The sequence below is a fragment of the Dermacentor andersoni genome, chromosome 2, assembly GCF_023375885.2.
Source record: "Dermacentor andersoni chromosome 2, qqDerAnde1_hic_scaffold, whole genome shotgun sequence".
Taxonomy (NCBI): Eukaryota; Metazoa; Arthropoda; class Arachnida; order Ixodida; family Ixodidae; genus Dermacentor; species Dermacentor andersoni.
The window spans coordinates 42,879,520-42,901,930 of NC_092815.1; the positions used below are offsets into that span (position 1 = coordinate 42,879,520).

General features: G+C 46.4%; 1 protein-coding gene across 2 annotated transcripts in view; it reads left to right on the forward strand.

Moving 5' to 3' along the window:
• LOC129387728 (phospholipid scramblase 2-like) overlaps positions 1–22,411 on the forward strand; it is a 50,349-nt gene that overhangs the window by 22,284 nt on the left and 5,654 nt on the right. For both annotated transcript variants that reach the window (XM_055077216.1, XM_055077217.1), the window contains 2 exons: positions 10,410–10,568; positions 15,705–15,816. In XM_055077216.1, the coding sequence (XP_054933191.1) occupies positions 10,410–10,568; positions 15,705–15,728 (183 nt within the window). In that variant the 3' untranslated portion in view covers positions 15,729–15,816. The remainder of the gene's footprint in view (positions 1–10,409; positions 10,569–15,704; positions 15,817–22,411) is intronic.

A 22,411-nucleotide genomic window follows, 5' to 3' on the forward strand; every position in this document is an offset into this window, starting at 1 on the left:
GACCTCCACTGTCCCTTCGGTTGGAAGCATTGTCTGAAGAAACGGGAGCGTCGATTTTAGAGAATGTCATAATGGCAACTACGAGGCTTCCACCTCCTGGAAAGTGGCAGACTATCGAATGTGACGTATCGTTTGCAGAAATATCAAAACGAGCACCTGAGGCACACATACGTTCACATTTTCTTGAGCTTCAGGAGAAGTATTCTTTTGCTGAATTTTATACCGATGCCTCTAAGTCCCCTTCTGGTGTTGCTTACGCAGCACTAGGACCAGCATTTTTAATTTCCGGTACATTGAACCCACATACATGTATTTTTACAGCGGGAGCATATGCAATACTCTCTGCAGTAAAGCACATCAAGCAAACGAATCTGACTAGGGCTATTGTGTTCAAAGACTCATTGAGTGTAGTGCGAGCCATAATGAATCTACGTAAACATAAAAACATGGTCTTTAATGAACTGTGTACATTGCCATGCTCAGCTTATAGTGCTAAACAAACGATCATCGTATGCTGGGTACCTGGCCACTGTGGCATAAAAGGCAACGAAGCTGCTGACGAGAAAGCCACCTCAGTAGCTTTTAGTGACATGGACATAAACATACCAATCCCAGCCACAGAGATTAAAGCATACTTGCGTCAAGAGCTGAAACTCCACTCGGAGCAACAGTGGAATGCTCAGATATCAAATAAACTGCACTTGATAAAATCCAAATTAGGATATTGGGTATCGGAGAGAACATCACGATACAACGAAGTGCTCCTTTGCTGATTAAGAATAGGACACGCTTACGGCACACACTCTTACCTCTTGACTGGGGGGTATCCTCCGACTTGTAGTAAGTGCGGCTAAAATCTCACAGTCCTGTACGTTCTTATTCAATGCCCTGCAATAGAAGCACAGAGGAAAAATGTGTTTCATTTCTGCATATCGTGAAAATGTACCCCTTCACCCGTAATTTTTTTTTAGCAATGAACCACTTTTTAATCCAGAACTAGTCCTAGAGTTTTTAGCTGAAACAGAGACTGAAAATCATTTGGCCAGGGAATTTTTACCACACGTATAACAGCCCTGTACTCAAAGGCTTTCTTGAAGCTAAAGTGTCAAGGTTGTTTTATTGCATCATGCTTTTAACGAAACCCCATTGACATAGCCCATACCATTGGCATTACATAGCACTGTCATTATTTTAGCAACTATATATTTTACGCCATCCGCAGCGACAGATTTTAGGCCTTTTTATAGCCATGTCACATATACCATGAGGAATTCATCGTCTACACCATTCAATTTGCATCATTAACATTACCTTTGTCATGGCGCTCTTTCGCCATACCTGGCCCTTGTGCCATAAAACACCACACATCATCATTAGAAACAAATCACCACCCTGTCCGCAGCGATGACCCTCACAAACCCGAAATTTGACGCCGGCTTTGATGTCCTTCAACTCCAACTCTGATCCTTGCAACAGAACATGTTCAGCTTGATTAATGAAATAATTAGACAACCAGTCTGGGAAAGACAAACATAAAAAAACCCAAAGTTTGCCAGCACCGCTGAGGCAGAGAAGAATTATCCCATGCCACTAAATAGGCTGAATTGGCAACATTTCTGCAACAAATTGCAAAGAACGTTCTGTGTCACCGACACGTTAGGCATCCTACGTTATCTACTAGATCCGTCAAAGAAAAGACCAACCACACGAGGAAGAAGATTCGTCATGAGTACTTAGGCACCGACACGGATGTTCTCCAAGAACTCCAAAACAAGTGCATTGGCACTCTAGCATACCAGCAGCCACGCAGCGAATTTACTGGGGAGCCCCCAAGGAGGACCTGGACATTGCCATCAACCCGCCCTAGCTAAGCTCTTAATCTCCTAACCCGCAACACCACACCGGGGAGAGACAAGCTCACAAGCAAGCTACCCTGTAACTTTGGTGCCGATTCTTTGGTGGTTCTGGTCGATCTCTTTAGCCATCACTGGCAAACTATCACTTTAAACCAGGAGTGGAAGCATGGATGCGTCACTCTCATTCCCAAAACCGACACTACTCCGAGTCTAAATAATCTCTGCCCCATTTGTTTGACATCCTGTCTTCCTGTCTGGGCAATCTTTTTGAGCACCTTGACCCCAACTGATTACAGTTTTACATCTAAACTCACCTTCTTTTGTCAGATTGTATGTTTGACTTCCACCCAAATCAATTAACACAGAACGCCCTTCTTCAACTAAAAGAGGAAGTATTGAAACGTGTCACCCCCTTCAGTAGAAAATACATCCTTGCCCTATACACCAAATGAGCCTTCGATACGTGTTTCAGCATTCCATTCTTACCAACCCCAAGGGATTAAAACGCGGAAAGCAGATGTATAATCACATCCATGATTTCCTTTGGAATTGATTGCCGCCATTGAAATAGATTGTCTGCACTCTCAACTTGTCGGAATACCTATGCTGCCACCCGCGTTATTTCACTTTGCCACGATGAGACTCCCGCATCAGCTTGACTCCATACCGGGTATACATCACGCTATGCATGTAGACGGTGTCACGATCTAGACGACGAAGGGATCAGTGGGCTTCCAACAAGATGCATTCCAGCAAGCAGTTGACGTCGCTGATCGATACGCCTAACAGTGAGTTCTCCAATGCCCACAAGACACGTCGCAACCTCTAGGTCTCCGACGCAAGACGCAGTCTGGCGACCGCGTAAACCCCTCCGAAATCAACCTCACCCTCGCAGGACATCCCATTCCCGAGGGTAGACAAATTAGCATCATTGTACTCTACTTCCAGTGGGATGGCGGCAGTGCTCTAACCCTCCAACGCCTCGCCATCACAACTTATCAAGTCCTGAGGATGGTTGAGAGTATAACTTCCCGGTCTCAACGAGGAAGAAGTACTTCGTCTTATTCATGTCATCGTCGTCAGCCGCGTGGCCTATGCCGCCCTCTACCTCCCTCTTACTCAGGCGAGCTGGACAATGTCGGCGTGTTTCTCAGGAAAGCGTACAAGCAAGTCTTGTGTCTCGCCCCGGAACTGCAACCCTCCAAATAGAGTGCCTTGACATACTGACGACTGTTCGGGAAATCGTCGAGGCCCATATGACAAGCTAGCACAAACACCTTGACCTAACGTCAGCAGGCCACACCGTTTTCAACTACCAAGGATATCCCACCGCCACATCTGGCCACGTGGTTAGCCACCAGCTTACGTTGACACGTGGAAATGCATTCAAGTGGCTCCTGTCCCGCAGAAGATGCACCCGGACCATCCCAGCCACCAGTATCAGGCTAGAGCCAGAGCGCTTAAGAATCGTTACGGTACCACTGCCGAGTACCCCGTAAACTGTACGCATGGCAGTAAGCGGCCGCATCGTCAGTGGTAATCTAACTTCATCCGAAATGTAGATAGTTCCTTTCTGAATAATAACGTCAAAACAGCGGCTATATTGTACTCTGCGTGAGAAGAGACTAAGCGATGGCCGATTTTTACCGTTTATTTCTCTCTGTCACGACGGCGAACGAGTACCACGGGAGAGTCAGGGTCGTAGCGGGCAGATTGGCCACGGCGATGTTAGGCAAACATTGTATCGGCAGAGCGTTCCTTCAAACTTGTACCGGGGCTCGCTGAGCTCCGCGCATGCGCACTTGTGGCAACATGCATACCATAGTGTACTGCTCAAACTGTCTATTAGCTTGACATGCAATCCTGGCCGCAATTGCGGTCGTCATACAGCCTCCTCATTGAAGCGTTAATAATAAAAATAATCCGACAGGAACAGCAAGATCAAAAAAACTTTCACGTAAATAGGATGTGCATAATTCGGCTATGTGGTGTTTGCGTTAGAAAGTTCGGTTTCCTACTGTCACTGCGATAAAAGGTATTAGGTCACTTGTTTATTTCTTAATTCTATTCGCACAAACAATGGAAGGAGGGCACATAATCTTCATTTTTACGCAACCTTCATCTTTCTCCTGACATTTTTTTTGAGGAAATGGAAGTTCATGCACCTACAGGAAACGTCATCGCAGTGATACGTCAGGAGTTCTCCGTGTGTGTTCCGAAGTTCTCCGTGAACGACCGCAATAGCAGAAGAGTGTTGGACATAGTAGGACCAGAATGCAAAACCTGTATACCTTGTGAAACGCACGTCGAGTTTGAGGCAAGTGAAGTCATCATCGTATTTAAAATGCACCTTAGCCAGACATCACTTGAGGAACAAGAACATGAAACTGATCAAAGTAGTTTTGTTTCGTTAGCTAAGTGAAAACACAGATGTGAGCCGTCGGAACACGGTGATAAGAGCTAGAAAGTATAGGGGGCCTGAGAGGATACAAATTAACAGATATATATCCTCATAAAATCTTCAAAATCTTATCGGTGAAACAGTAACTTGTCACTTATAAAAGTATCCTTAAGCGCATAACAAGGACCTTACTAGTAGAGCACCTGACACACACAAGAAAGCCCCATAATTACACGCACACATTTCGCTGTGTGAGTGTATTAGTGATACTTTTTTGTGTTCTGTTTTATGCATCACGTCTAGGGATTTTTTTTCCTTTGAAGTACGAGTAACAAAGGCAACATGCAGCCATAATTTACTCTTCGCCCCCTTCATGATATTACAAGCTCTGCATTCTACCTTACAGATTGTCATCTGGAGTCGCAAAGCGCTCGTACTTTCTTTAAAGGGATCCTTTAAAGGGTTAAAGCCTAGCGAGAAATCACCTTTCTCTCAGACGTTTTCATTTGAACACTACCCGCACCTAATTACTCTCGTTTGGGCGTTTTATTTCCTAATATACCAGATAAGCATACGTCGCTGCTATTCGGCAATAGCATACATGAATCAAGAAGCCCATTTCGATAAGTGCGATTCTTGGTACTGTTACTGTGTATATTTATTGACGCAGTTTATTAAAGAGGCTGAAGTAAGCGAAAATCTGCTTTCGAATTCCATCAAGAATTACATACTTCTGGAAGGAAGCCGAGTGTCACCTGCTTTCGCTCGGCCGTGGCGGCCCGCGGCCGCCGTGGTAGGAATTAAACAGCCACCTTGCTTATCAGTGTCGTAGCCGTCGGACCTTGCTCATTTCGGCTAAGTTTTGAACACTCAACTAGCCTCTAAGCATGCGAAACTTATGGTCAGACTTCACACACGCTTGGTGGCGCGCGCTTACGTCTGATCGATCCCTGTTAGAAGCCTTGGCAGTCTTCGCTTCGTATTCCACTACTGATAGCGATTAGAAATGCCCAAGTTGGATGCGGCTACGATCCATCGTTAAATTGGGTACAGGACCAAGTCGGTCCGCACCAGGTAGCACGGCCAGTCTGGAGCATATGCGCGCGAGCGCGAACTCCACCCCTGCCGTGCACAAAGGGAGCGCTGCGAATATGAACTACATTTGCATGTAACTGCTGCCTGCTACGTGGTGTAGACACCACTACCGTCGCGGGCTGAACGCAGTGCGGCTGGCAGAGGACAACTGCGCTAGGCGCGTCGCAGGCGTTAAAGTCGGAAGTATAGTGGTGTCCACTATAACACCCAAAATCAAATTTGAACTGCGCGCCGCAGTGACTCTCAGTAGGCGAAGCTCTGTGGGACCCCCCAGCTCCGCCGCAGGCTTCGCAGTGCAACTCATTGAGGAAATAGCGAAAGCTATGTGACGGGGATGCTTGATTGCGAATAACTCGCTCCTCCTGACCTTATTGAAATGTTTTCCCCGGCAATGTATTTCTGATATTGCCTAATTTAAATTCAAGTGCATTTCTCAGACTTTCAGAAAAAGTAATCAGATGCTGACGAATCTGCCATACGAGCGAAGGTGAGCCCTTCTGGACATATTGAATCGCATATAGAGCACAGGAGAGATCCCTGAAATGTGGAAGAGAGCATTGGTGGTTCCAGTGCTTAAGTCTGAAAAGCATCCTGCTGACCTTGCCTCATATTGGCCAGTGCCACTAACATCATGCGTGTCAACGTTGATGGAAAGACTAATATGTACGGGATTAACTTGTTATATTGAGCAAGGAAGTAGACTGCCATAGTGCACTATCGGATTTCGCCCGCGGTGGAGTTCCCAGGACAGTGTCTTGGACTTACTAAGCCACATCTAGTACCTTCGCGTCTACGACGTTACGACACTCGCCATTTTTATGGAAATTGCCAAAGCATACGACTGTGTGCTTCATATTGGCATCATCAAGGAACTCCAAGCCCTGGGTGCCTCTGAAAGTGCTTTTCCATTCTTCTATGAATTTCTTAGAGAGCGACATGTCCAGGTTAAGCTCGCAAATATAATAAGCGATAAGCGACGCACTTCCCTCCGCGTCCCACAAGGAAGTGTCCTATCTCCCTTGCTTTTTAACGTTGCCATGGCCACCCTTCCAGACGCACTGAAGGTAGGTTGAACTGCTGTAAAAATGTCCATCTACGCAGACGACATCTGCATTTTGATCGCGGGGAGCCAACACAAACGTATGTGCGGGTTAGCCGAGATTTCATTCTCCGTCATCGATCGTCACTTGTCGACGCTTGGCCTATCTTTGTCAGCGGAAAAATCTGCCTTCATGCGCTCCCCCGGGGGTGAGGCGCAAGTCAGTTCGCCTGTCGCTGAATATTAGAGGCCATCGAATTCGTCGCGCAACTAGTGTTCGATTCCTGGGCATCACCATTGACTGCAAGCTGCTATGGCGACGCGCAGTTATAAGCGTTGTGGCTGCATCAGTGCAAAGAATGAATGCACTTCTTCACATGGCAGATGTACGGTGGGGAAAAAATCCTATGTCTACGCTTAAAGTGAACGCTGCACTAATAACAAGCCGCATTCTTGATCAGCTGCCGCTGATATCACTGTCACCGAGCCAATTCGAGCGCTTGGAAGCAGTGTACAGAACGGGACTTCGCTTTGCAATAGAAGTTCCTCAGGTGGCTTCAAACAAGAAGGTTATCAATGAAACGGAGTCTTTTTTACTCCGCCCACTCCCTATGGCTGCGCCGCAGAGTTTGGAAACTAAGTACATTTGAAATCATTGGGTAGGATGGCGTTAAGTAATGGTGGCCATGCTTATACGTCGTTTCAGCGCTATAGGCTCTCTTCTTTTTGTCACGTTTTCTTGCTGTGATAAAAAGAGCTGCGTTCTATATACATAATAAGTGCTTGTGGTACCGTTACGTCCACATTTTATTATTTTCGCACACATCGCAGTGGTTGTTGGGAAAGAGTAATTGCCAGTTTGTTAAGGTATATTTAGTGTTCCACTGACTTCCTTGTCTGATATGCAGTGCTTGAATTTGTTAGAAAACGGGGTTTACTTTGTACTTCATGACAGCAGTGCGGGACCCATGAAATTGATTTTGCGTGTTCCCTAGTGGAATTCGAATTTCTAAAAGTCGCAATGAAAATAATGTACACTGCCCCCCTCGTAAATTTGGCAACGCACGCATTCATACTTACATTCACAGAAATTTACCTACGCGAGTAGTGCGACCGCGGCCGAAGTAGAGGCGCCACACGCCGCGAGGACGTCATCACCGCGTCACGGTGACGCCTCCCTAACAGGGGACGGCTAACCGTTCTGCAGGCATTCATAACAAAGTTGCTTCGCTCACTCACGCGTTTTTAAATTGCGCGAATCTTGTCAGTGAATCCCTGTTTAAATATTGCAGCTTTCAACACTTTTTGATACTAATACCACCTGCATTATTGCCAGCGCCGTAATCCAGGTGGCAATTAAGACGATAAAGTTTAGTTCACCTTTTCTGTTGTGGGCCAGCAGGTCGTTCTGTTTGCTTCCACTCAAAAGCGAATTGCAGTCACAAATGCCGCTTCTTGGCACGAGGAAAATGGGAAAAGCTTTGAAGTTTTCTCCAGATTCATGTGTGCCTTCAAGCAGCAGCATTTGGTAACTCAGCGTGGAGTTGCTTTCGAGTAAAACATACTAAATGGAGAGAGAAAGAGAGAGACCCGGAGAGAAATAACATAATTTATCAATCAAGCTTAGAACAGGCATCCCTATTCCAAAGTACCTTGAGCTCGGGCTGCCTCTTGGGTACCCGATCGTGACCTGCCGAATCTCATCCTCGACGTTGGAGGAGGCAATATTTTGCCCGACTCTTATAGAAAAATGTCTCGTCTAAAACAAGGTGGCAACTAAAGTTAGCTCAATAAGTGGCTCAGTAAATACCGATAACTTCATGAGTAGATCGAAAAAGAAATCCTTCGGGTCATTGTGACATTAAGTGGTGTCCAAATCCAAGTCTGAGTAGCACCTCTCACTAGAATTTTTTCGCAGATCTTGAGATCAGTGTTGTGCAGGTAGCATGCGGTGAAAGTAATGTCGGAGCCGGAAATGCGCAATTAGATTCGGACAAGATATACAGCACCTAGGACACCTGCAGAACATCATAAAGCATTTTGGCTACGTTTCGGGCTACTTTTCGCTCACTAAAAATTTTGATCTGGCTACTTTTGGTCTAAATAAGGGAGCATTTGGCTATTTCTGTCGGGCTATCTGGCAACCCCACCGGCTTCGTTTCCGTTCAGTTCATTCTCTGAAAACGGGTGGGACGGGCACGCGTTGTGCGTTCCCCCGAGGAACTGGCAGCCTTCGATGAGGTGCGGCGTGAACTTGCCCGTGAAAGGGCTCGCCATCGGCGTGCCGATCCAGCCGTTAGAGCTGCCCGAGCCCCTGCAATCCGACAGCAGCGAGAAGATCCCGAGTGAGGGAGCGGGAGGCCGAAGCAATCCGGCACCTTTCCCTGCGGGTTACTTAACCGTGACGAAGGTCAGGTGCACGCAGCACAAGCTTCGCTTGCTCCCGTTTTCCTGTAGGGGATTGGTCAGTAATTTTTTGATATGCATAACGGCAGCTGTTCTCGTTGATATGATTAAGACTCCAGGTAAGGGTCTAGGCAAGAACGAACACAGAAATTGAAGCTGATGATGCGCATAAATTAAGTTAAATAGGATCACTTCCTCAGCTGGCGCCATGAAGGTTCGTGCTTACAAGACGTTGTGCGTTAGTGTTGCGTGATTCACTCTCTCCATCATAACGTCCACTCTATTCTGCAAGGGCTGTGGAGACGTTGCTCACGGCTATCACTCATGTGAATGTTCAACCAAAAGTGGTGGCAGAATTTCGAACTACGGCAGTAAAGTACAAGAGATCTAAGAGCAAAACTGTATTGACAATACGTACTGAGCCTCGAGTAGGAGAGGTGTGCGGCCAAATGTCGGCTACACTATTGCGAAGAAAATGGGCTCATTCAGGGCACGGCACGCTGAAGTACATTCTTTGACGGATAAACCTTCGACTAGCGATCAGGTGGCATTGCTAACAATTATGCGAGAGGACAACTTATTCAATTTCGGCGCGCCTACGTCAATTGCAATGCTTAAAAATATATGCTTTAGGTAAGCCTGCTCGTTTTTGCGGTATGAGCAAGACATGCTTAATGGACATAAAGATCTAAAGCCTCTTTGCAGAGCCGACCTCGGGACCAGTCCACCTCGAGGAAGAAGAGAGCACCGGTCCCCCTCCCCCTCCCCCAAAGAGCACCCCTGTTCTGCCGCAAGGCTTGGCCTACTAAATGCAGAAATAAAGACGTATATAAAAAAAGAACTAATCGGGGCATTGTTCTGATTTGAGGAGCTAATTTCGAGCGTAATAGTCGTCTGCCAACGAATTCCCGTGAGCTCTCGCGCAGCAGCAATTCTGTATTAGAGCCACCGAAACAGTGGTGAACATGTGCGTAAACCACACGCACGCACGCACGCACGCACGCGAAATGTTTTGCGTCCCTTCAGGGCATATCTGCATATCATATCATCAGGTACATTTCGCGTTACGTTTACTTTGAATGCTTGCGATGCATTCCACACACCTACAAAATATATCCGTGGATTACTATTGCATAACAAAAGATGGTCGCGATCTACGAGCTCATTTTTTATCACATCTCGTGAGCCAAGCAGCTTAAAAGTATTGTATTAGCTATCTGAAACAAACAAAAAAAAAAAAAACACCAGGTATCTTATTTTAGAAATCGATATACTAAACAGTTAACAATGTTCAATTAGGAAAAAAACACGTAAATGCAGCGCTAGCTACTGCTGTATCGAAGCGGCTTCCAGTGTCTACAAGTAAACCAAAATATACGAACTTTTAAACAGATAAAAAACATAATTAAATAATATTGAGATTTAGTTGCATGCGCCCAAGCAACCTTGATGTCAGTGTGCTATGGGCATTGTGTACACAAAAGGTGACGTCTTATGGCGGTAGCAGGGACTAGAAATGTTATTTTAATAGGGGAAAAAATTGCGCTTATACTGCCAAGTTACAGGTATAAGGATGCTCTTTTAGTTTTTCTCTTTTTATTTCCCCTTGAAGGTGCGCAGTACCAATGGCGTCTTCATAAGCAAGATCACCAAGCACTATGGTGGGCTCCTCAAGGAGGTTTTCACGGAAGCCGACACTTTCGGCGTCACATTCCCATTGGACTTGGATGTGAACTACAAGGGCGCCCTCATCGCGGCCACCCTGCTCATCGTAAGCAATGGGCTTGACATCGCCTCCAAAGCTGCTTGCCATCTGGAACGCATTTTGCATGTGTTACCTGCGCGGTCCTCGCCCGGTGCCGGTATGCCTGCTTTACGGCGGGCATATGTGCGTCGACGATTTCACACATTCTTCACCAAAATTCTGATGTTTACCTGTTCATAGAGATAGCATAGGCAGCTAATGGCGCAAATTTTGGTCTTAAAAGGGAGCTTTAGAATACATACTGTTTAGGGCTCTTGGGCGCTATTTTCGTATATTGTGTTGCCTCTATTTCTGTTTAAAAGAAAGGCTATCCTTTTCTTATTTTACCTATAGAGGATTGGTACCAGGTGACTGCAGTGATCTCAGCGCTGCTTTGCGCCAGATCATCATTTGAAGGCATTTAAGAGTTTCGGTTTGCCGTTTTCCATCAGGACGCGCGAAATCATTGTCGCCGTCATCAAAATTGACACAGTGTACGCATCGTTCTGCACACTCGGCGCGCATTGAAAGCAAAATATTCATTAGGACCCATGTCACAAGGCTTGTCGACGGTAATGTGTTTTACAATTAATCAGTATAGCGGTACAACGTACTGCCACTGTACAAGGCTTGTACTGTAACAGAATTCCTGTACTGCGCTTCCCCAAGAACACATGGCGCCATCTAGCGCCACTACCTCGAAGCCTTTGCGTGGCCTCCGAAATGCATGGCACGCAGGTGCGTGGGAACGCTGAGAAACGCGTCATGCGGCAACAGGGCTCTTGTATCGTGGTTCTTGCTGGACACGCTGTGCCCTCTAGCAACACTGCTAGATGGCACAGCCGTGGCCTCTGAGACGAGAGGCGTGGCGTGCTGGCGCCTGTGAACACTGAGAAATGTTCATTTGCGTGCCGCACACTAAATGGCCGGCACTAAGTGACACAAATTGTCTAGAGGCTTACTGACGAGCGGCACATACCCACGTGCATTCATGACGCGACTCGTTAAAGCGTTGGGCTAAAAGCCGTTCATTAAAAAGTTGCACATACCCAGCGCATTTGTGGCGCCACCTGCGAAGTCATCGGGCTGCTGTCGTTTACGAATCCGCGTTGCGTGGGTTCAATTCCGTTAAGCATGGGAGCAATTTAACTCTTTCGTTACAGCTAGAAAGTGGCAGTTTTCTTATAGGTCTCGTAAAAGGTTATTTATCACATCAGATAATGTTCCAGCAGAAATTGCAGCATAGCATACTGTACGTAATGAAATGCTCTTTTTAAAAACATACGTTGCCAAAGAAAAAAAAATTATTAGGTAGAATACAAATATCTAGAAAGTGTCATCTTTCTGCAGGTTGATGAAAACAAAATTTAACAAAGACATGATGTCTACAAAAAACATACACGGACAACAGGCGTCGTGGCGGGCGTGAGTATTTTTCTCAGCCGGTTACGAAGGTCAGCGCTCATTACCGACAAAGGCGCTCCGGTGTCTATAAGAGCAGATACAGAAACACCGTCGAATCTCACGTTAAGAAGGTTCAGATGAGTGGGCAACATCAGTAGAGGATATGGCGGTGTAGGGAGCCATGCAGCGTCACCTCGAGGCGCTGCATCGTCTAGTTTTCCGGCTGGGAGCGGCGTCTGAAGGGAGTCGGCGAAAACGAGCGACGCGGCTGGGGAGAGCGAGATTGTCGTCGTTGGGGCGAAGGCGAACGAGAATACGGACGGTTCAGCGCAGGAGAATTTGTGACGGCATCATTGGAGCGGGCGGCATAGGGACGAAAAGGGCCACCTGGAGGGCGAGAGTAGGCAGTATAAGTAGACCGCTTCGGGGAACTCCAGCGACTGCGACAGTGCCGAGAAATGTGCCCGATTTGATGGCAGTGAAAACAAATGAGCCTGTCGTCAGCAGTGCGCCATTCAGACGGGTTGCGGAAACGTGGTGGGTAAGAAGATGCGGGACGGGGCGGAATCGAAGAAGTCGGGGGGGAAGGGGGGGTATCAGGGCGATGGGCCGCGCAGATGATGTGAAGACCCATGTTGGCGAACTCCTGGCGGACAATTGCCTGGATCAGGGAAACCGTGACTGCAGGTGCGTTGGTAGGGCTGGAGTCGAAGGCAGCCGGATAGGCGGCCTCGATCTCACGCCGGACTATTCTGGTAACATCGCCAGTGTTGGTGGGAGGAGGAGCGTCAGCACAGGAAGATGTCGCTGGGGTGTTGAACAGACGGGCAAACTGCTGGTCGATGCGTCGGCTTTTAGGGAGTTCAAGGCGGCGGCACTCTTTTATAACTGCATCCACCGTCGCCACGTTGTTGAAAACGAGCAAGTTGAAGGCGTCATCGGCAATGCCTTGTCTGACTCAGTCATGTGTGTGTCAACTTTGCGGCACAGAGCCAAGACGTCCTGAATGTACGTGACATAGGACTCTGTTGACGTCTGCACACGGCAGGAAAGCGCCTTCTGCGCGGTAAGTTGGTGACCGTGGGGGTTGCCGAACAGGTCTCGAAGCTTTTGCTTAAGCGAATCCCAACTGGTGAGCTCATCTTCGTGCGTCCGAAACCAAACTCGAGGTGTGCCACTGAGGTAAAATACTACGTTGGCGAGCATGATAGTAGGGTCCCACCGGTGTTTGCGGCTGACGTGTTCATATAGGCTGATCCAGTCCTCTACGTCTTCCCCATCTTTGCCCGAGAATACGCCAGGATCACGGGGAGCGGGGAGAGTGATGTAGGTCCACGAAGTGGCTGCAGGTGTCGGAGCCGGTGGAGTCGAGTTGTCGTCGCCGAGAGCCGTGAAGGAAGGCTCGACGTGCCGTCCACTGCGAAGCTCCGTGACAAGGTACAGGGAACGTCCACCTCCACCAAATATGTAACGTAGGAAGACGCAGAGGAAAAGCTATATACAAGTATATTTACATGAAAATACGCCGCACTTGGCCAAGAGACAACAACCCGCGCTAACTTCTAATCGCCGTCGTCGTCGTCACCCTGTTCGCCTCTTTGTCATCGCAAATACTGTACCGTAGCAATATCAAAGGCAATTCAGAGTACACACTTCCAAGATAAATAACCCAGGAATAGTATCTCAAAAAAAAAAAAACAAGCGCTCAACACACCGACGTTCTTCAGATACAAGAAAGAAACTAAGATCAGTTCATCGCTCATGCCATATGGTGAAGCTGTTCCTAGATATTGTGATGCATTGGTGCATTTCGCACTTTTGCCACAAAACGTCTGCTTTTGTTCAGCTTCGCTGTCCTCGTAGCATGATTTGAAGTTCCACCTTTTCGGCATCTTCTTAGGATGGTGCGATGAGGAGTCCAAAGAACGTACTTCACCAGTTCGTCTTGAGTCATGCACCTCATCCAGGACCAATGGCTTTGAGCGTAGCTGGGGAACTACAAGATTATGCATCCTTGCATATCTCTTAGCATTTTCGCAAGTTGCCTTTATTGCCTCTGTGGAGAAGAAGTGTAGAAAAAGATCCGAAGCTGTTGTAAACTGTCTTGCGTTGCTCCGTAGTGCTGGGCCGAAATGTGCTACGGGCGGACTTCTTGGCGTGAACTGAAGTTTCTTTGCTGCCGATGGCAGCACATCATAACCAAGCGAAATGCGCACTCTGAAGTTAATCATTAGAGCTCTCAGGTCGTGCAAAAAGATTGGCAGAGAAGTGCGCCCAAGGAAGGAGACTACTCAAGGCCGCAAAGGAAACTCGCCGGTGAACAGCTGCGGTTGTCCCATCTCCAAACATCGACCGTCAGAGCTTGAATGTGCTTTGCTGTCATCTTCGGAATCATAACTCGAGTCCTCATCACTAAATTCAAGAGCGGGTGCAGCATAGTTTCGAGCACGACGCTATTCTCGTGACGCAGCCACATGGGACGACGCCATTAGGGACTTTCGATAACTGCGCAGTGAGACTGGCAGCGCCTCTTGCCGAGATTTTATGACAGAAGCGAAACCGAAACTCTTGGAAACTGGTTGAAAATTCCAGGTCCACATGTTGGACATGTGGCGGACCTTCAGATATACACTTTCGCGGAATAAAACGACTCGGACTCCAAAGCTAAGCTCATTAGTGAAGAGCTGGTGTCATTTTCGGTAAATTTTCACCGCTAAGCACTGTCGGACGGCAAAGGCGGTGATATAATTTAATTCTTGACCAGCTGGGAGTCATTTGATTACAAAATTATGATGCTAGTGCGGCCTAATCATGAGCGGCATTCTTCTTTTTCTCGAGCGTTGCAGAAGGTAACAGCCACGCCACTTGTCGCTAGAATATAGGCACATTAGTTCGCAAAAAAGCCCGTAAAGAATCAGAACATCGTCGGAGCGCAATAACTTAAACTGAGTCTGAAAGTGTAGTGCCTCTGCCAACTACTTGATGACCTTTACTCCAACATGTCGAAATCGGTTATCTAAAGCATAGATCACGGGTGATTGATTTGAATAGCGTGGCAACGAAAGAGTTAAGGGCTCTTATTCGTCAATGCAGGGTGGTACATTCCCAGTAAAATGTATCGGTTTACCCCAGTTTGCGTCAGAGACATTCATTGATGAGCGGCATCCGCCTACTGGCACGTACCCAGTGACCCAGGTTTGCATCAAAGAGGTTCATTGAAGCGCAGAACAGTACGCGTGGCCCATACCACGTGCTTCAAGTCGGCGTCAACGTGTTTCTTTGAACAGCGGTACCCACCCAGCTCCGCAGCTTCGGTGAACCATGTCGGCGTGAAAGCGGTTCTTTGAAGAGCGGCACTAAGTACGCATTACCACATACTCAGTGACCCATTCTACTGAGGTTTACCCAGTGACCCAAGTAGGCGGGATAACGATTTGATACAAACATATTTGGCCCATGGAGTGTGGTGCTGGCATTAAAAGTTATCCCCATATTAACTGATCAAATAGCATGAAAACGGACCATCTTTACAATGTTTGTGGCCCTATAGCATAGCTTCTTGCGAGAGGTCTTAATCATATTTTACCTCGCACGTAACAAAACCAGCGGGTGTATTTCCCTACCCATCACGTTGGCTTAGCGGCTAAGGCATTGCGCTGCTAAGCAAGACGTAGCGGGATGAGATTCCAGTTTTGACAAGTAGAAGCCTATAACTAATTTTTATTGCATTTTTCTTTCTACATCCACTCGTATGTGCAGGACTACCTGTTCTTCCAACTATGAAACGGGTAGAGCGACGACCGTCAGCCCGGAGTGTTTGCGTGATTCGGCTGAAAGGGACCAGAAAACGGCCATTTTTGTGTTCAACGAGGTAAAATCAATCGCTCCCGGACATCGAGCGTTGCGTCTTGGTATATCTTGTGTGCTCAATTCAAGCTAGCGGCGTGAAAATCGCCGCGCGACTTCTGCTGATCGAACGAAACTTTTCGGCCAAGCGGAAAGGTTCTTCTACAGCAGAACGAAGCGGTCTCTGCGCTATTTCTGGGGCCTATGGCGACACATGGGTGAACCAACAACAGGTCCCATTAGCCTGTCAGGCCGTTCGCATGACTTGGTCGGCGATATCTTGTGGTGTAGGAGAGCCTCCTTTTTTACAGTAACAGTTGTACAGGGGGGAATAAACATTCACATACGTGCGTGGACCACAATATGTGGCTTTATCGGCTTTTATCATTGTAAATATAGTGAAATGACAGGAGTTTTCAACTTTTTTTTGAGGTTACCATTAACCAGTGCAACTTGAAAGCTGCGCTTTTAGAGGAAAAGGTAAATACTGGGTCAAGAATAATAGCAACGTAAATTGAAGAACAATAATCATTTACGTGTCTTTATTGAATTCTGCTTCATAGTGGATCGCAAAACAATGAAGGTCTAGAGAAAGACATGTATGAACACGCGACTGAGGCCTGGCTACTGGGAACGAAAGAACTAAAGTAAAACACGTTGTGGGGCTAGTTGGTGCATAGCTTTCAAAAGGTGAAAGCCAATAGTGACGGCACACAAGAAGGAATACAGACAGGACAAGGCGCCTTGTCCTGTCTGTATTTCTTCTTGTGTGCCGTCGCTATTGGCGCTTCACCTTTTGAAAGAACTAAACAGCCTTTTACAGCAATGTACAACCTAATGAACATGCAACATATAGTGAACATGCATTCTTGCCTGCCTCTCGGAGATTTGGCATAAGTAACGCTCAGGGAATAGACGAATTATATAGCAAGGAACGTAGACCGACAATGTAGTGCCAGTAAGCTCACCTATGTTCTGCATAATCAAACACTCGCATAAAACCTGTACATGTAACGCATACCTCTCGATATAACGCGTGATATTGGAACGCTTTTACATTTTCTTAGTTTTTGGTATATTTGGCATACCTCATTCTTAGGCTAGCGCAAGGGCGGATCCAGGGTAACCTCTACGGATGTGTGCATGTGTTTGTGTGTATGTGGGGGGGGGGGTGGGGGTGGGAGTGAGCTTGTTGGCGCGGGGCTAGCCCAAGAGGACTTAGAGAAGTGGAGAGGGGCAGTTTAAGTGATGGTCGTAAGTTAACGCGTTCTCGGAAAACGACAAGAGACAAGCACCTCAAAAATGTCATAGTGCAGATTCGATCTTCTGCTTCCAAAATTCAAACATGCTCATAGTCTTTTGCGTGCGAGCGTAATTCATGCTGAGGTAAGGTTATATATCAGAAAGAGAAAAATTACCGGCATTGTAAACTTAGGTCTTCAATGAGACGAGGCCAAGTACGGAAGGAATAGCAAAAAGGACGGGGGAGGGGAAGCGGTCTGTAATGTGATGCATAACGTTGCAAGAGTTGGGTTGCGGTTTGTCGGTACAATATTACAGACTGGTGTTTTAGCATAAACCATATATTAAGACAAAGGTGCTCCCAGGAGAAGCGCTTTCGTTGTGTTCGCCTGTCAAGTCCTCATATGTTTGCACTAAAACACTAGTTTGTTGCATAACCGCTTTAAACTGTTGCTCCTGCATGACGTAAAAAATGCTGAGAAATTCCTGTCCCAAACAAAATAAGACAAGAGGTTTGCAGTACGCCATTCAAGAGACCACGTATGCATTTGAACGACAATGATCGGTGAATCCATGCGAGTACGTGGACTGACATTTCTTGGTAATACTGAGACCACCCGCCGTGATTTGATGACTTTAATTATAACTGAAAGCACCGTTTTCCAATACGTATTAGGAAAATTGGCATCGAATACGCGCTCTCCCAGAAATACTTCGTGCAGGAAGGAACTGTACATTTTGCGCTATGCTTTGTTGTCTGCTAAAAATTTCGCTGCTAGTTGGGCGCATAAAACTCGCAGCCGAAAGAGCAGTAACGATGATGTACATATAACTATTTTTTTAAAACAAGAATGTATAAGATTTGGCGATGAAACCTTGTTTTCAAAATGAAGTACTGTCGCAAGCTTGAAACGAAACTAAACGACAGTAAATAGTGAAGTCACGTTCTGCACTACAGGATGAATATCAGGAAATATTTAGCAGGTAGAAGCTCAGTAATGACTGACGTAAAATAAGTATATAATTCACAAGATAAAGCACAATTATGCAAGAAACTTAAAAGCCCTTGTTGCTCGCTAATAACTTCATGAACTATACACACAGCTACCTGCGGTGGCTACGATGGGCGAATCGTTCAAACGCTTGATTCACGCCAATAGTGATCACCCAGTGAATCAAAATCAAAGAAAGACCTAGCAATATTAGGTCTTCGCGTCTTGGAGGAATTAGAGAAGATGGAAAGAGCAAATCGTGGGTAGTGTCATCACCAAAGTGTTGGGAAACCATCTCGCCTATCCTCACGAGAGGATCACCGAAACAAAGCTACGCCCACTCTGTTTTGGAGAGAATGATTTTGCTCACCCTTCATGCTTTACGAAAGCAACAGCACCTTATCTCGAGCGCAACAGTGCTCTATAAACTAGCAAGTTTTGGCTGAAAGCAACTTTCCAGCACAGCGGAACAACGGTCCATGTGTTTCAGGAGTGGCAGGGGGGGGGGGTTGCCTTCCCCACCTTCACCCGGCATACTTCCGCGGGCAACTTACTGTGTGCCGCGCAGACATAAGGCAGACACACAACACACGCGTAAGCATACGGGAAATACACAGCCACAGACATAAACACAGACCCGAAGGTTGCGTTGGATCGATGCGCTGTTTTGCGGAGTGGCTTATGGAAGGGGCCGCTGACGCTGTAACATGAGAAAACAGGTCATAAGGAAATAATCGAGTGTGGAGCAAAGCAGCAGAGGAAACAAAAGAGGAAATGAGCGCAAGAAAAGTTTCAGGGGGCTCATTAATGTTTACAGGAACCTGCTATAAATGCTTGCCGCCTTTATACGTTCTAAACAAGGATTCTTAATGCTAAACCCCATGAGCGCGATTTTGTGCGCGACAGTGACGAGCGACGGCTTCGAGCGACGGATCCGGCCGTCGCGTGAACAGATCGCTCGGTCTTGTCGCGCGATCGCTCGGTTCTGCAAATCTAGAATTCGTCGCTCGTCGCCCAGAAGTGGTATGAGCGACTAGCCAATAGCGCAAAGCCGGAACTGGATGTACATAACTCAAGTACTTCCGATTGTCGCAGGGAACGAGCAAACGATTGAATTTTTATACGTGCAAGGATAAGAACGTACTGCAAGACTTTCATAAATATTTTATACTGCTTTTTACAGTAAAACACATCAACTTAAGATAATAAAGCACGCGTCACGCTAGTTTCGGCGCCTATATTGCTGCCCTCATACCGGCAATATTGGGGAGACGTCGTTTGAAATCATCGCTCGCATGGGGTGCAACTTGTAGGCGACGAGCGAACGCGACAGCCATCTTCATCGCGTCGCTTGTCGCTGTCGCGTGCAAGATCGCTTGCATGGGGTTTATACTTTAGACTAATGTTCTCAGAAATCATTACATACAACTCTTACAGATTTGAATTATGCCGCGTTTATGTTCTAATATCGTGCTTTCCGAAATCGTTGGCAATGCGCACCGAAAAGAGGTAAGATCTGTGTCACCTTAGCTCTCATTTACCCCCCTTTCAAAGAGTTGAAAGCGCGAATTTAGGAGGCCATATGTAGAAAACAAAACAGAGCACTTGGCAGAACAGGGATGGCGCTGCATGTCCGCCGTGGTGAAACAGCCTTCACGCTTGGCGAACGGCAGTCGTTGCAGGCGCACCTCGACGAGTTCAGATTTCATAAGGGTCATTTGTTTCCACAGACGCTGGAACAGCAGCTGTAGCATGCCACATGCTGCGAACCATCATTCTCAAAAGATTTATTTGTGCTTGATTGCCTCGTACTTTGAGGTTAGATGTGAACTGACACAAGGCTTGCTCTGATCGACGTGAATTCGAGCAAGATCTAATAAAAGGAAGTGCGAATGTACCCCATACCATTGCTTCTCTAAAAGCAGGTCGTATAAATTCTGAAGTCTTCCGATTAAGGCAGAAAGTTTGGCATTTCAATTTGCATATCATAGTAGTTAGGCTTGGTAGTTGAGTGCTACACTTTTTGGCAGTTTTTCCTCAAAAGAAGGCGTCTTCTGTAGCCCACAATAAGCAAAGTAACATCTTCGAGTAAACGCACCAAGCCGAAGTACCATTTAAAGGAAAATACTAATTGATTTGTGGCTTTGGAGAGTATACGTTAGTACAAAAATAACAGCAATGAAATGGTATTTGAATAAATACTGATCACTCTGTAATAATAATGTAATAGTAATTTGTTTACAGAATTATATCCGCAACTCAGAACTCAGATCCTGCTAATCATAAACGCTACTACAGGATTCGTGTCAAGTTTCACGTAGGTGTGAAGTTTTGTGGCGACAGCTGCAGGCACGCACCTTTCCGTCCCCTTACCTCCTCCACCGCATTCATCTCGCCATTTACCTTTCTCCCTCTTGTAAATTCTGTACCTCTCCCAAAGCAGACTTAAACCACATCATGTGGGACTGCCCTAAGCACCCCCTTCCCCTTTTCCTCAAGCAGTTAATATCTAGTGAGGAGCAGCTCCAGGCCCGATCTTCAGGAGGCCATCCTGGTTTGGGCTAAGAGGATAAAGGAGGCCTACTTCAAGTAGTTCCTCCTCCAGCCTCTATTCCATTGCCCCCTTCCCTTTAAAGAGGGATAAATAAAGTTTTTCATCATCATCTCGCGCTTACGTGAGGGTCCGAGTTCACATGGCTTTTCGATCGTAAGTGTTATATGCAATGACTGCCGCTTTCGCTAATAATATGCGCAGCACCAGGATTGACTAGAATTTTCTCTTACGAACAATTAGTGTTATAGCGTTTTTGTGAACACGGGCCCAGAAGTTTGATGTATCCAGCTCAGCGAGGCCAAAATGATGCTTTGGACATTGCGGGGTTAGCCGACGGCCCTTTGTTTATGGTTGTCGCTTGGTGAGGATCATACAATAGGCTGTAGATGTGTTTATACTTTATCGAAGAAGTGCAACGTTTCTCTAACAATACAATTCACGCTCGTGAGAAGAGCCATGCGCGGAGCCATCAGTTTGGGTTGCCGTGGTACACGTCAGAGCTTTGAATTGTCTGTATAGTGTGGGCTTATTGTGACTGCTACACGCGTTTCAGTGCTGTCGCTAGTACGACGCTTAGTCGCACGCACACCTGCTGAAATTGGTTGTAATAAGTACACGACGCACTTGCGCCGCTTTCCTTCTATAGAACTGCAGGGGGAACATTTTTGGGCACTCAGTAATGTTCATGCAGCTCTTGCGATTTCGTCAACTGACATGTTAGCGTGGCGTTAAAATGTGTCAAGAAAACAGCGAAGTGTTATCAACTCTGCGACGGTCGCCCTCTTTTCTATGACACTCAACGAAAAAAAAAAAAAAAACTCGCTATGGTCTTTTTATTACGGTCCTTCGCAGTGGCAGAACGCGAGTGCTCGGAACTCCTCTAAAGGCCCCTTGAAAGCCCGATTTGATTGGCGCGATCCCTTCAGAGAGTACATGTTGTAGCAGGGACTAGAAAGCTCCGAGTTCTTTTGTGTGATTTCTGGAGACCGCCGTCGGAAAGGCAATGTTGTGCTTAATAAATATTTTACTGAAGCCGGCCGACAGCTCTAATGCCGCGATACAGGCCAGTGTCTATGATCTTTCTTTGTCATTTAAAGCAGAGAAAAGAGGTTTGGTTTTTAGTTCGGGCCGTTTTCGTTTGTAAGACGCCGCTTACAGCACAAAACGTCCTTGCCAGAAGTAAAGCTGTTGTTTGCTAAAATAATGAGAATTATTGAGACTAGAGCGAATGAAGTTTTACAGTTGGTAGTTTGAAAAACTTTTGATTGAATTGATAGTTTCAAAAAGAATGAATGAAAGAAAGAAAGAAAGAAAGAAAGAAAGAAAGGAAAAGAAACCCACCAAATTCCAAAAAAGAAAGAGAAAAGCATTGCGGCTAGTGTTCCTTTAGTTACTGTGCAACACCAAGTTGCTTCATGATACATTTCAGTTGCTACCTCAAATTTCCGGTCTGAGTCACTAATTTAACCTCTTATTGAAGCACCGTAGCTTTTATGGCTAAGTCCCTTTGCAACCTGCTGTCAAAGTCTGCCAAGAAGCTTACATAATTGGTGGCACAAGTCGAAATCAGTGAGGAGGATATCGTAACCGCTGCTCTTCAGCTGCGGGCAACTTTCTTTGCCGATGCATATGTGATGCTAAGGAAAAGTTCCCTAACGTGCTATTGTACTACGTATTTATCTTAATTCTCTTCACTTCTGCTTTGCGCACCCATTGATTCCTTACTTTTGGTCTTGGCTTTGTATACAGACTGACGCTGCGTATTGCTTTTAATGCGAAGTTGATATGTTTGATCGTTGGCGAGCACACAAATTGTTGTTGTATTCTAGATT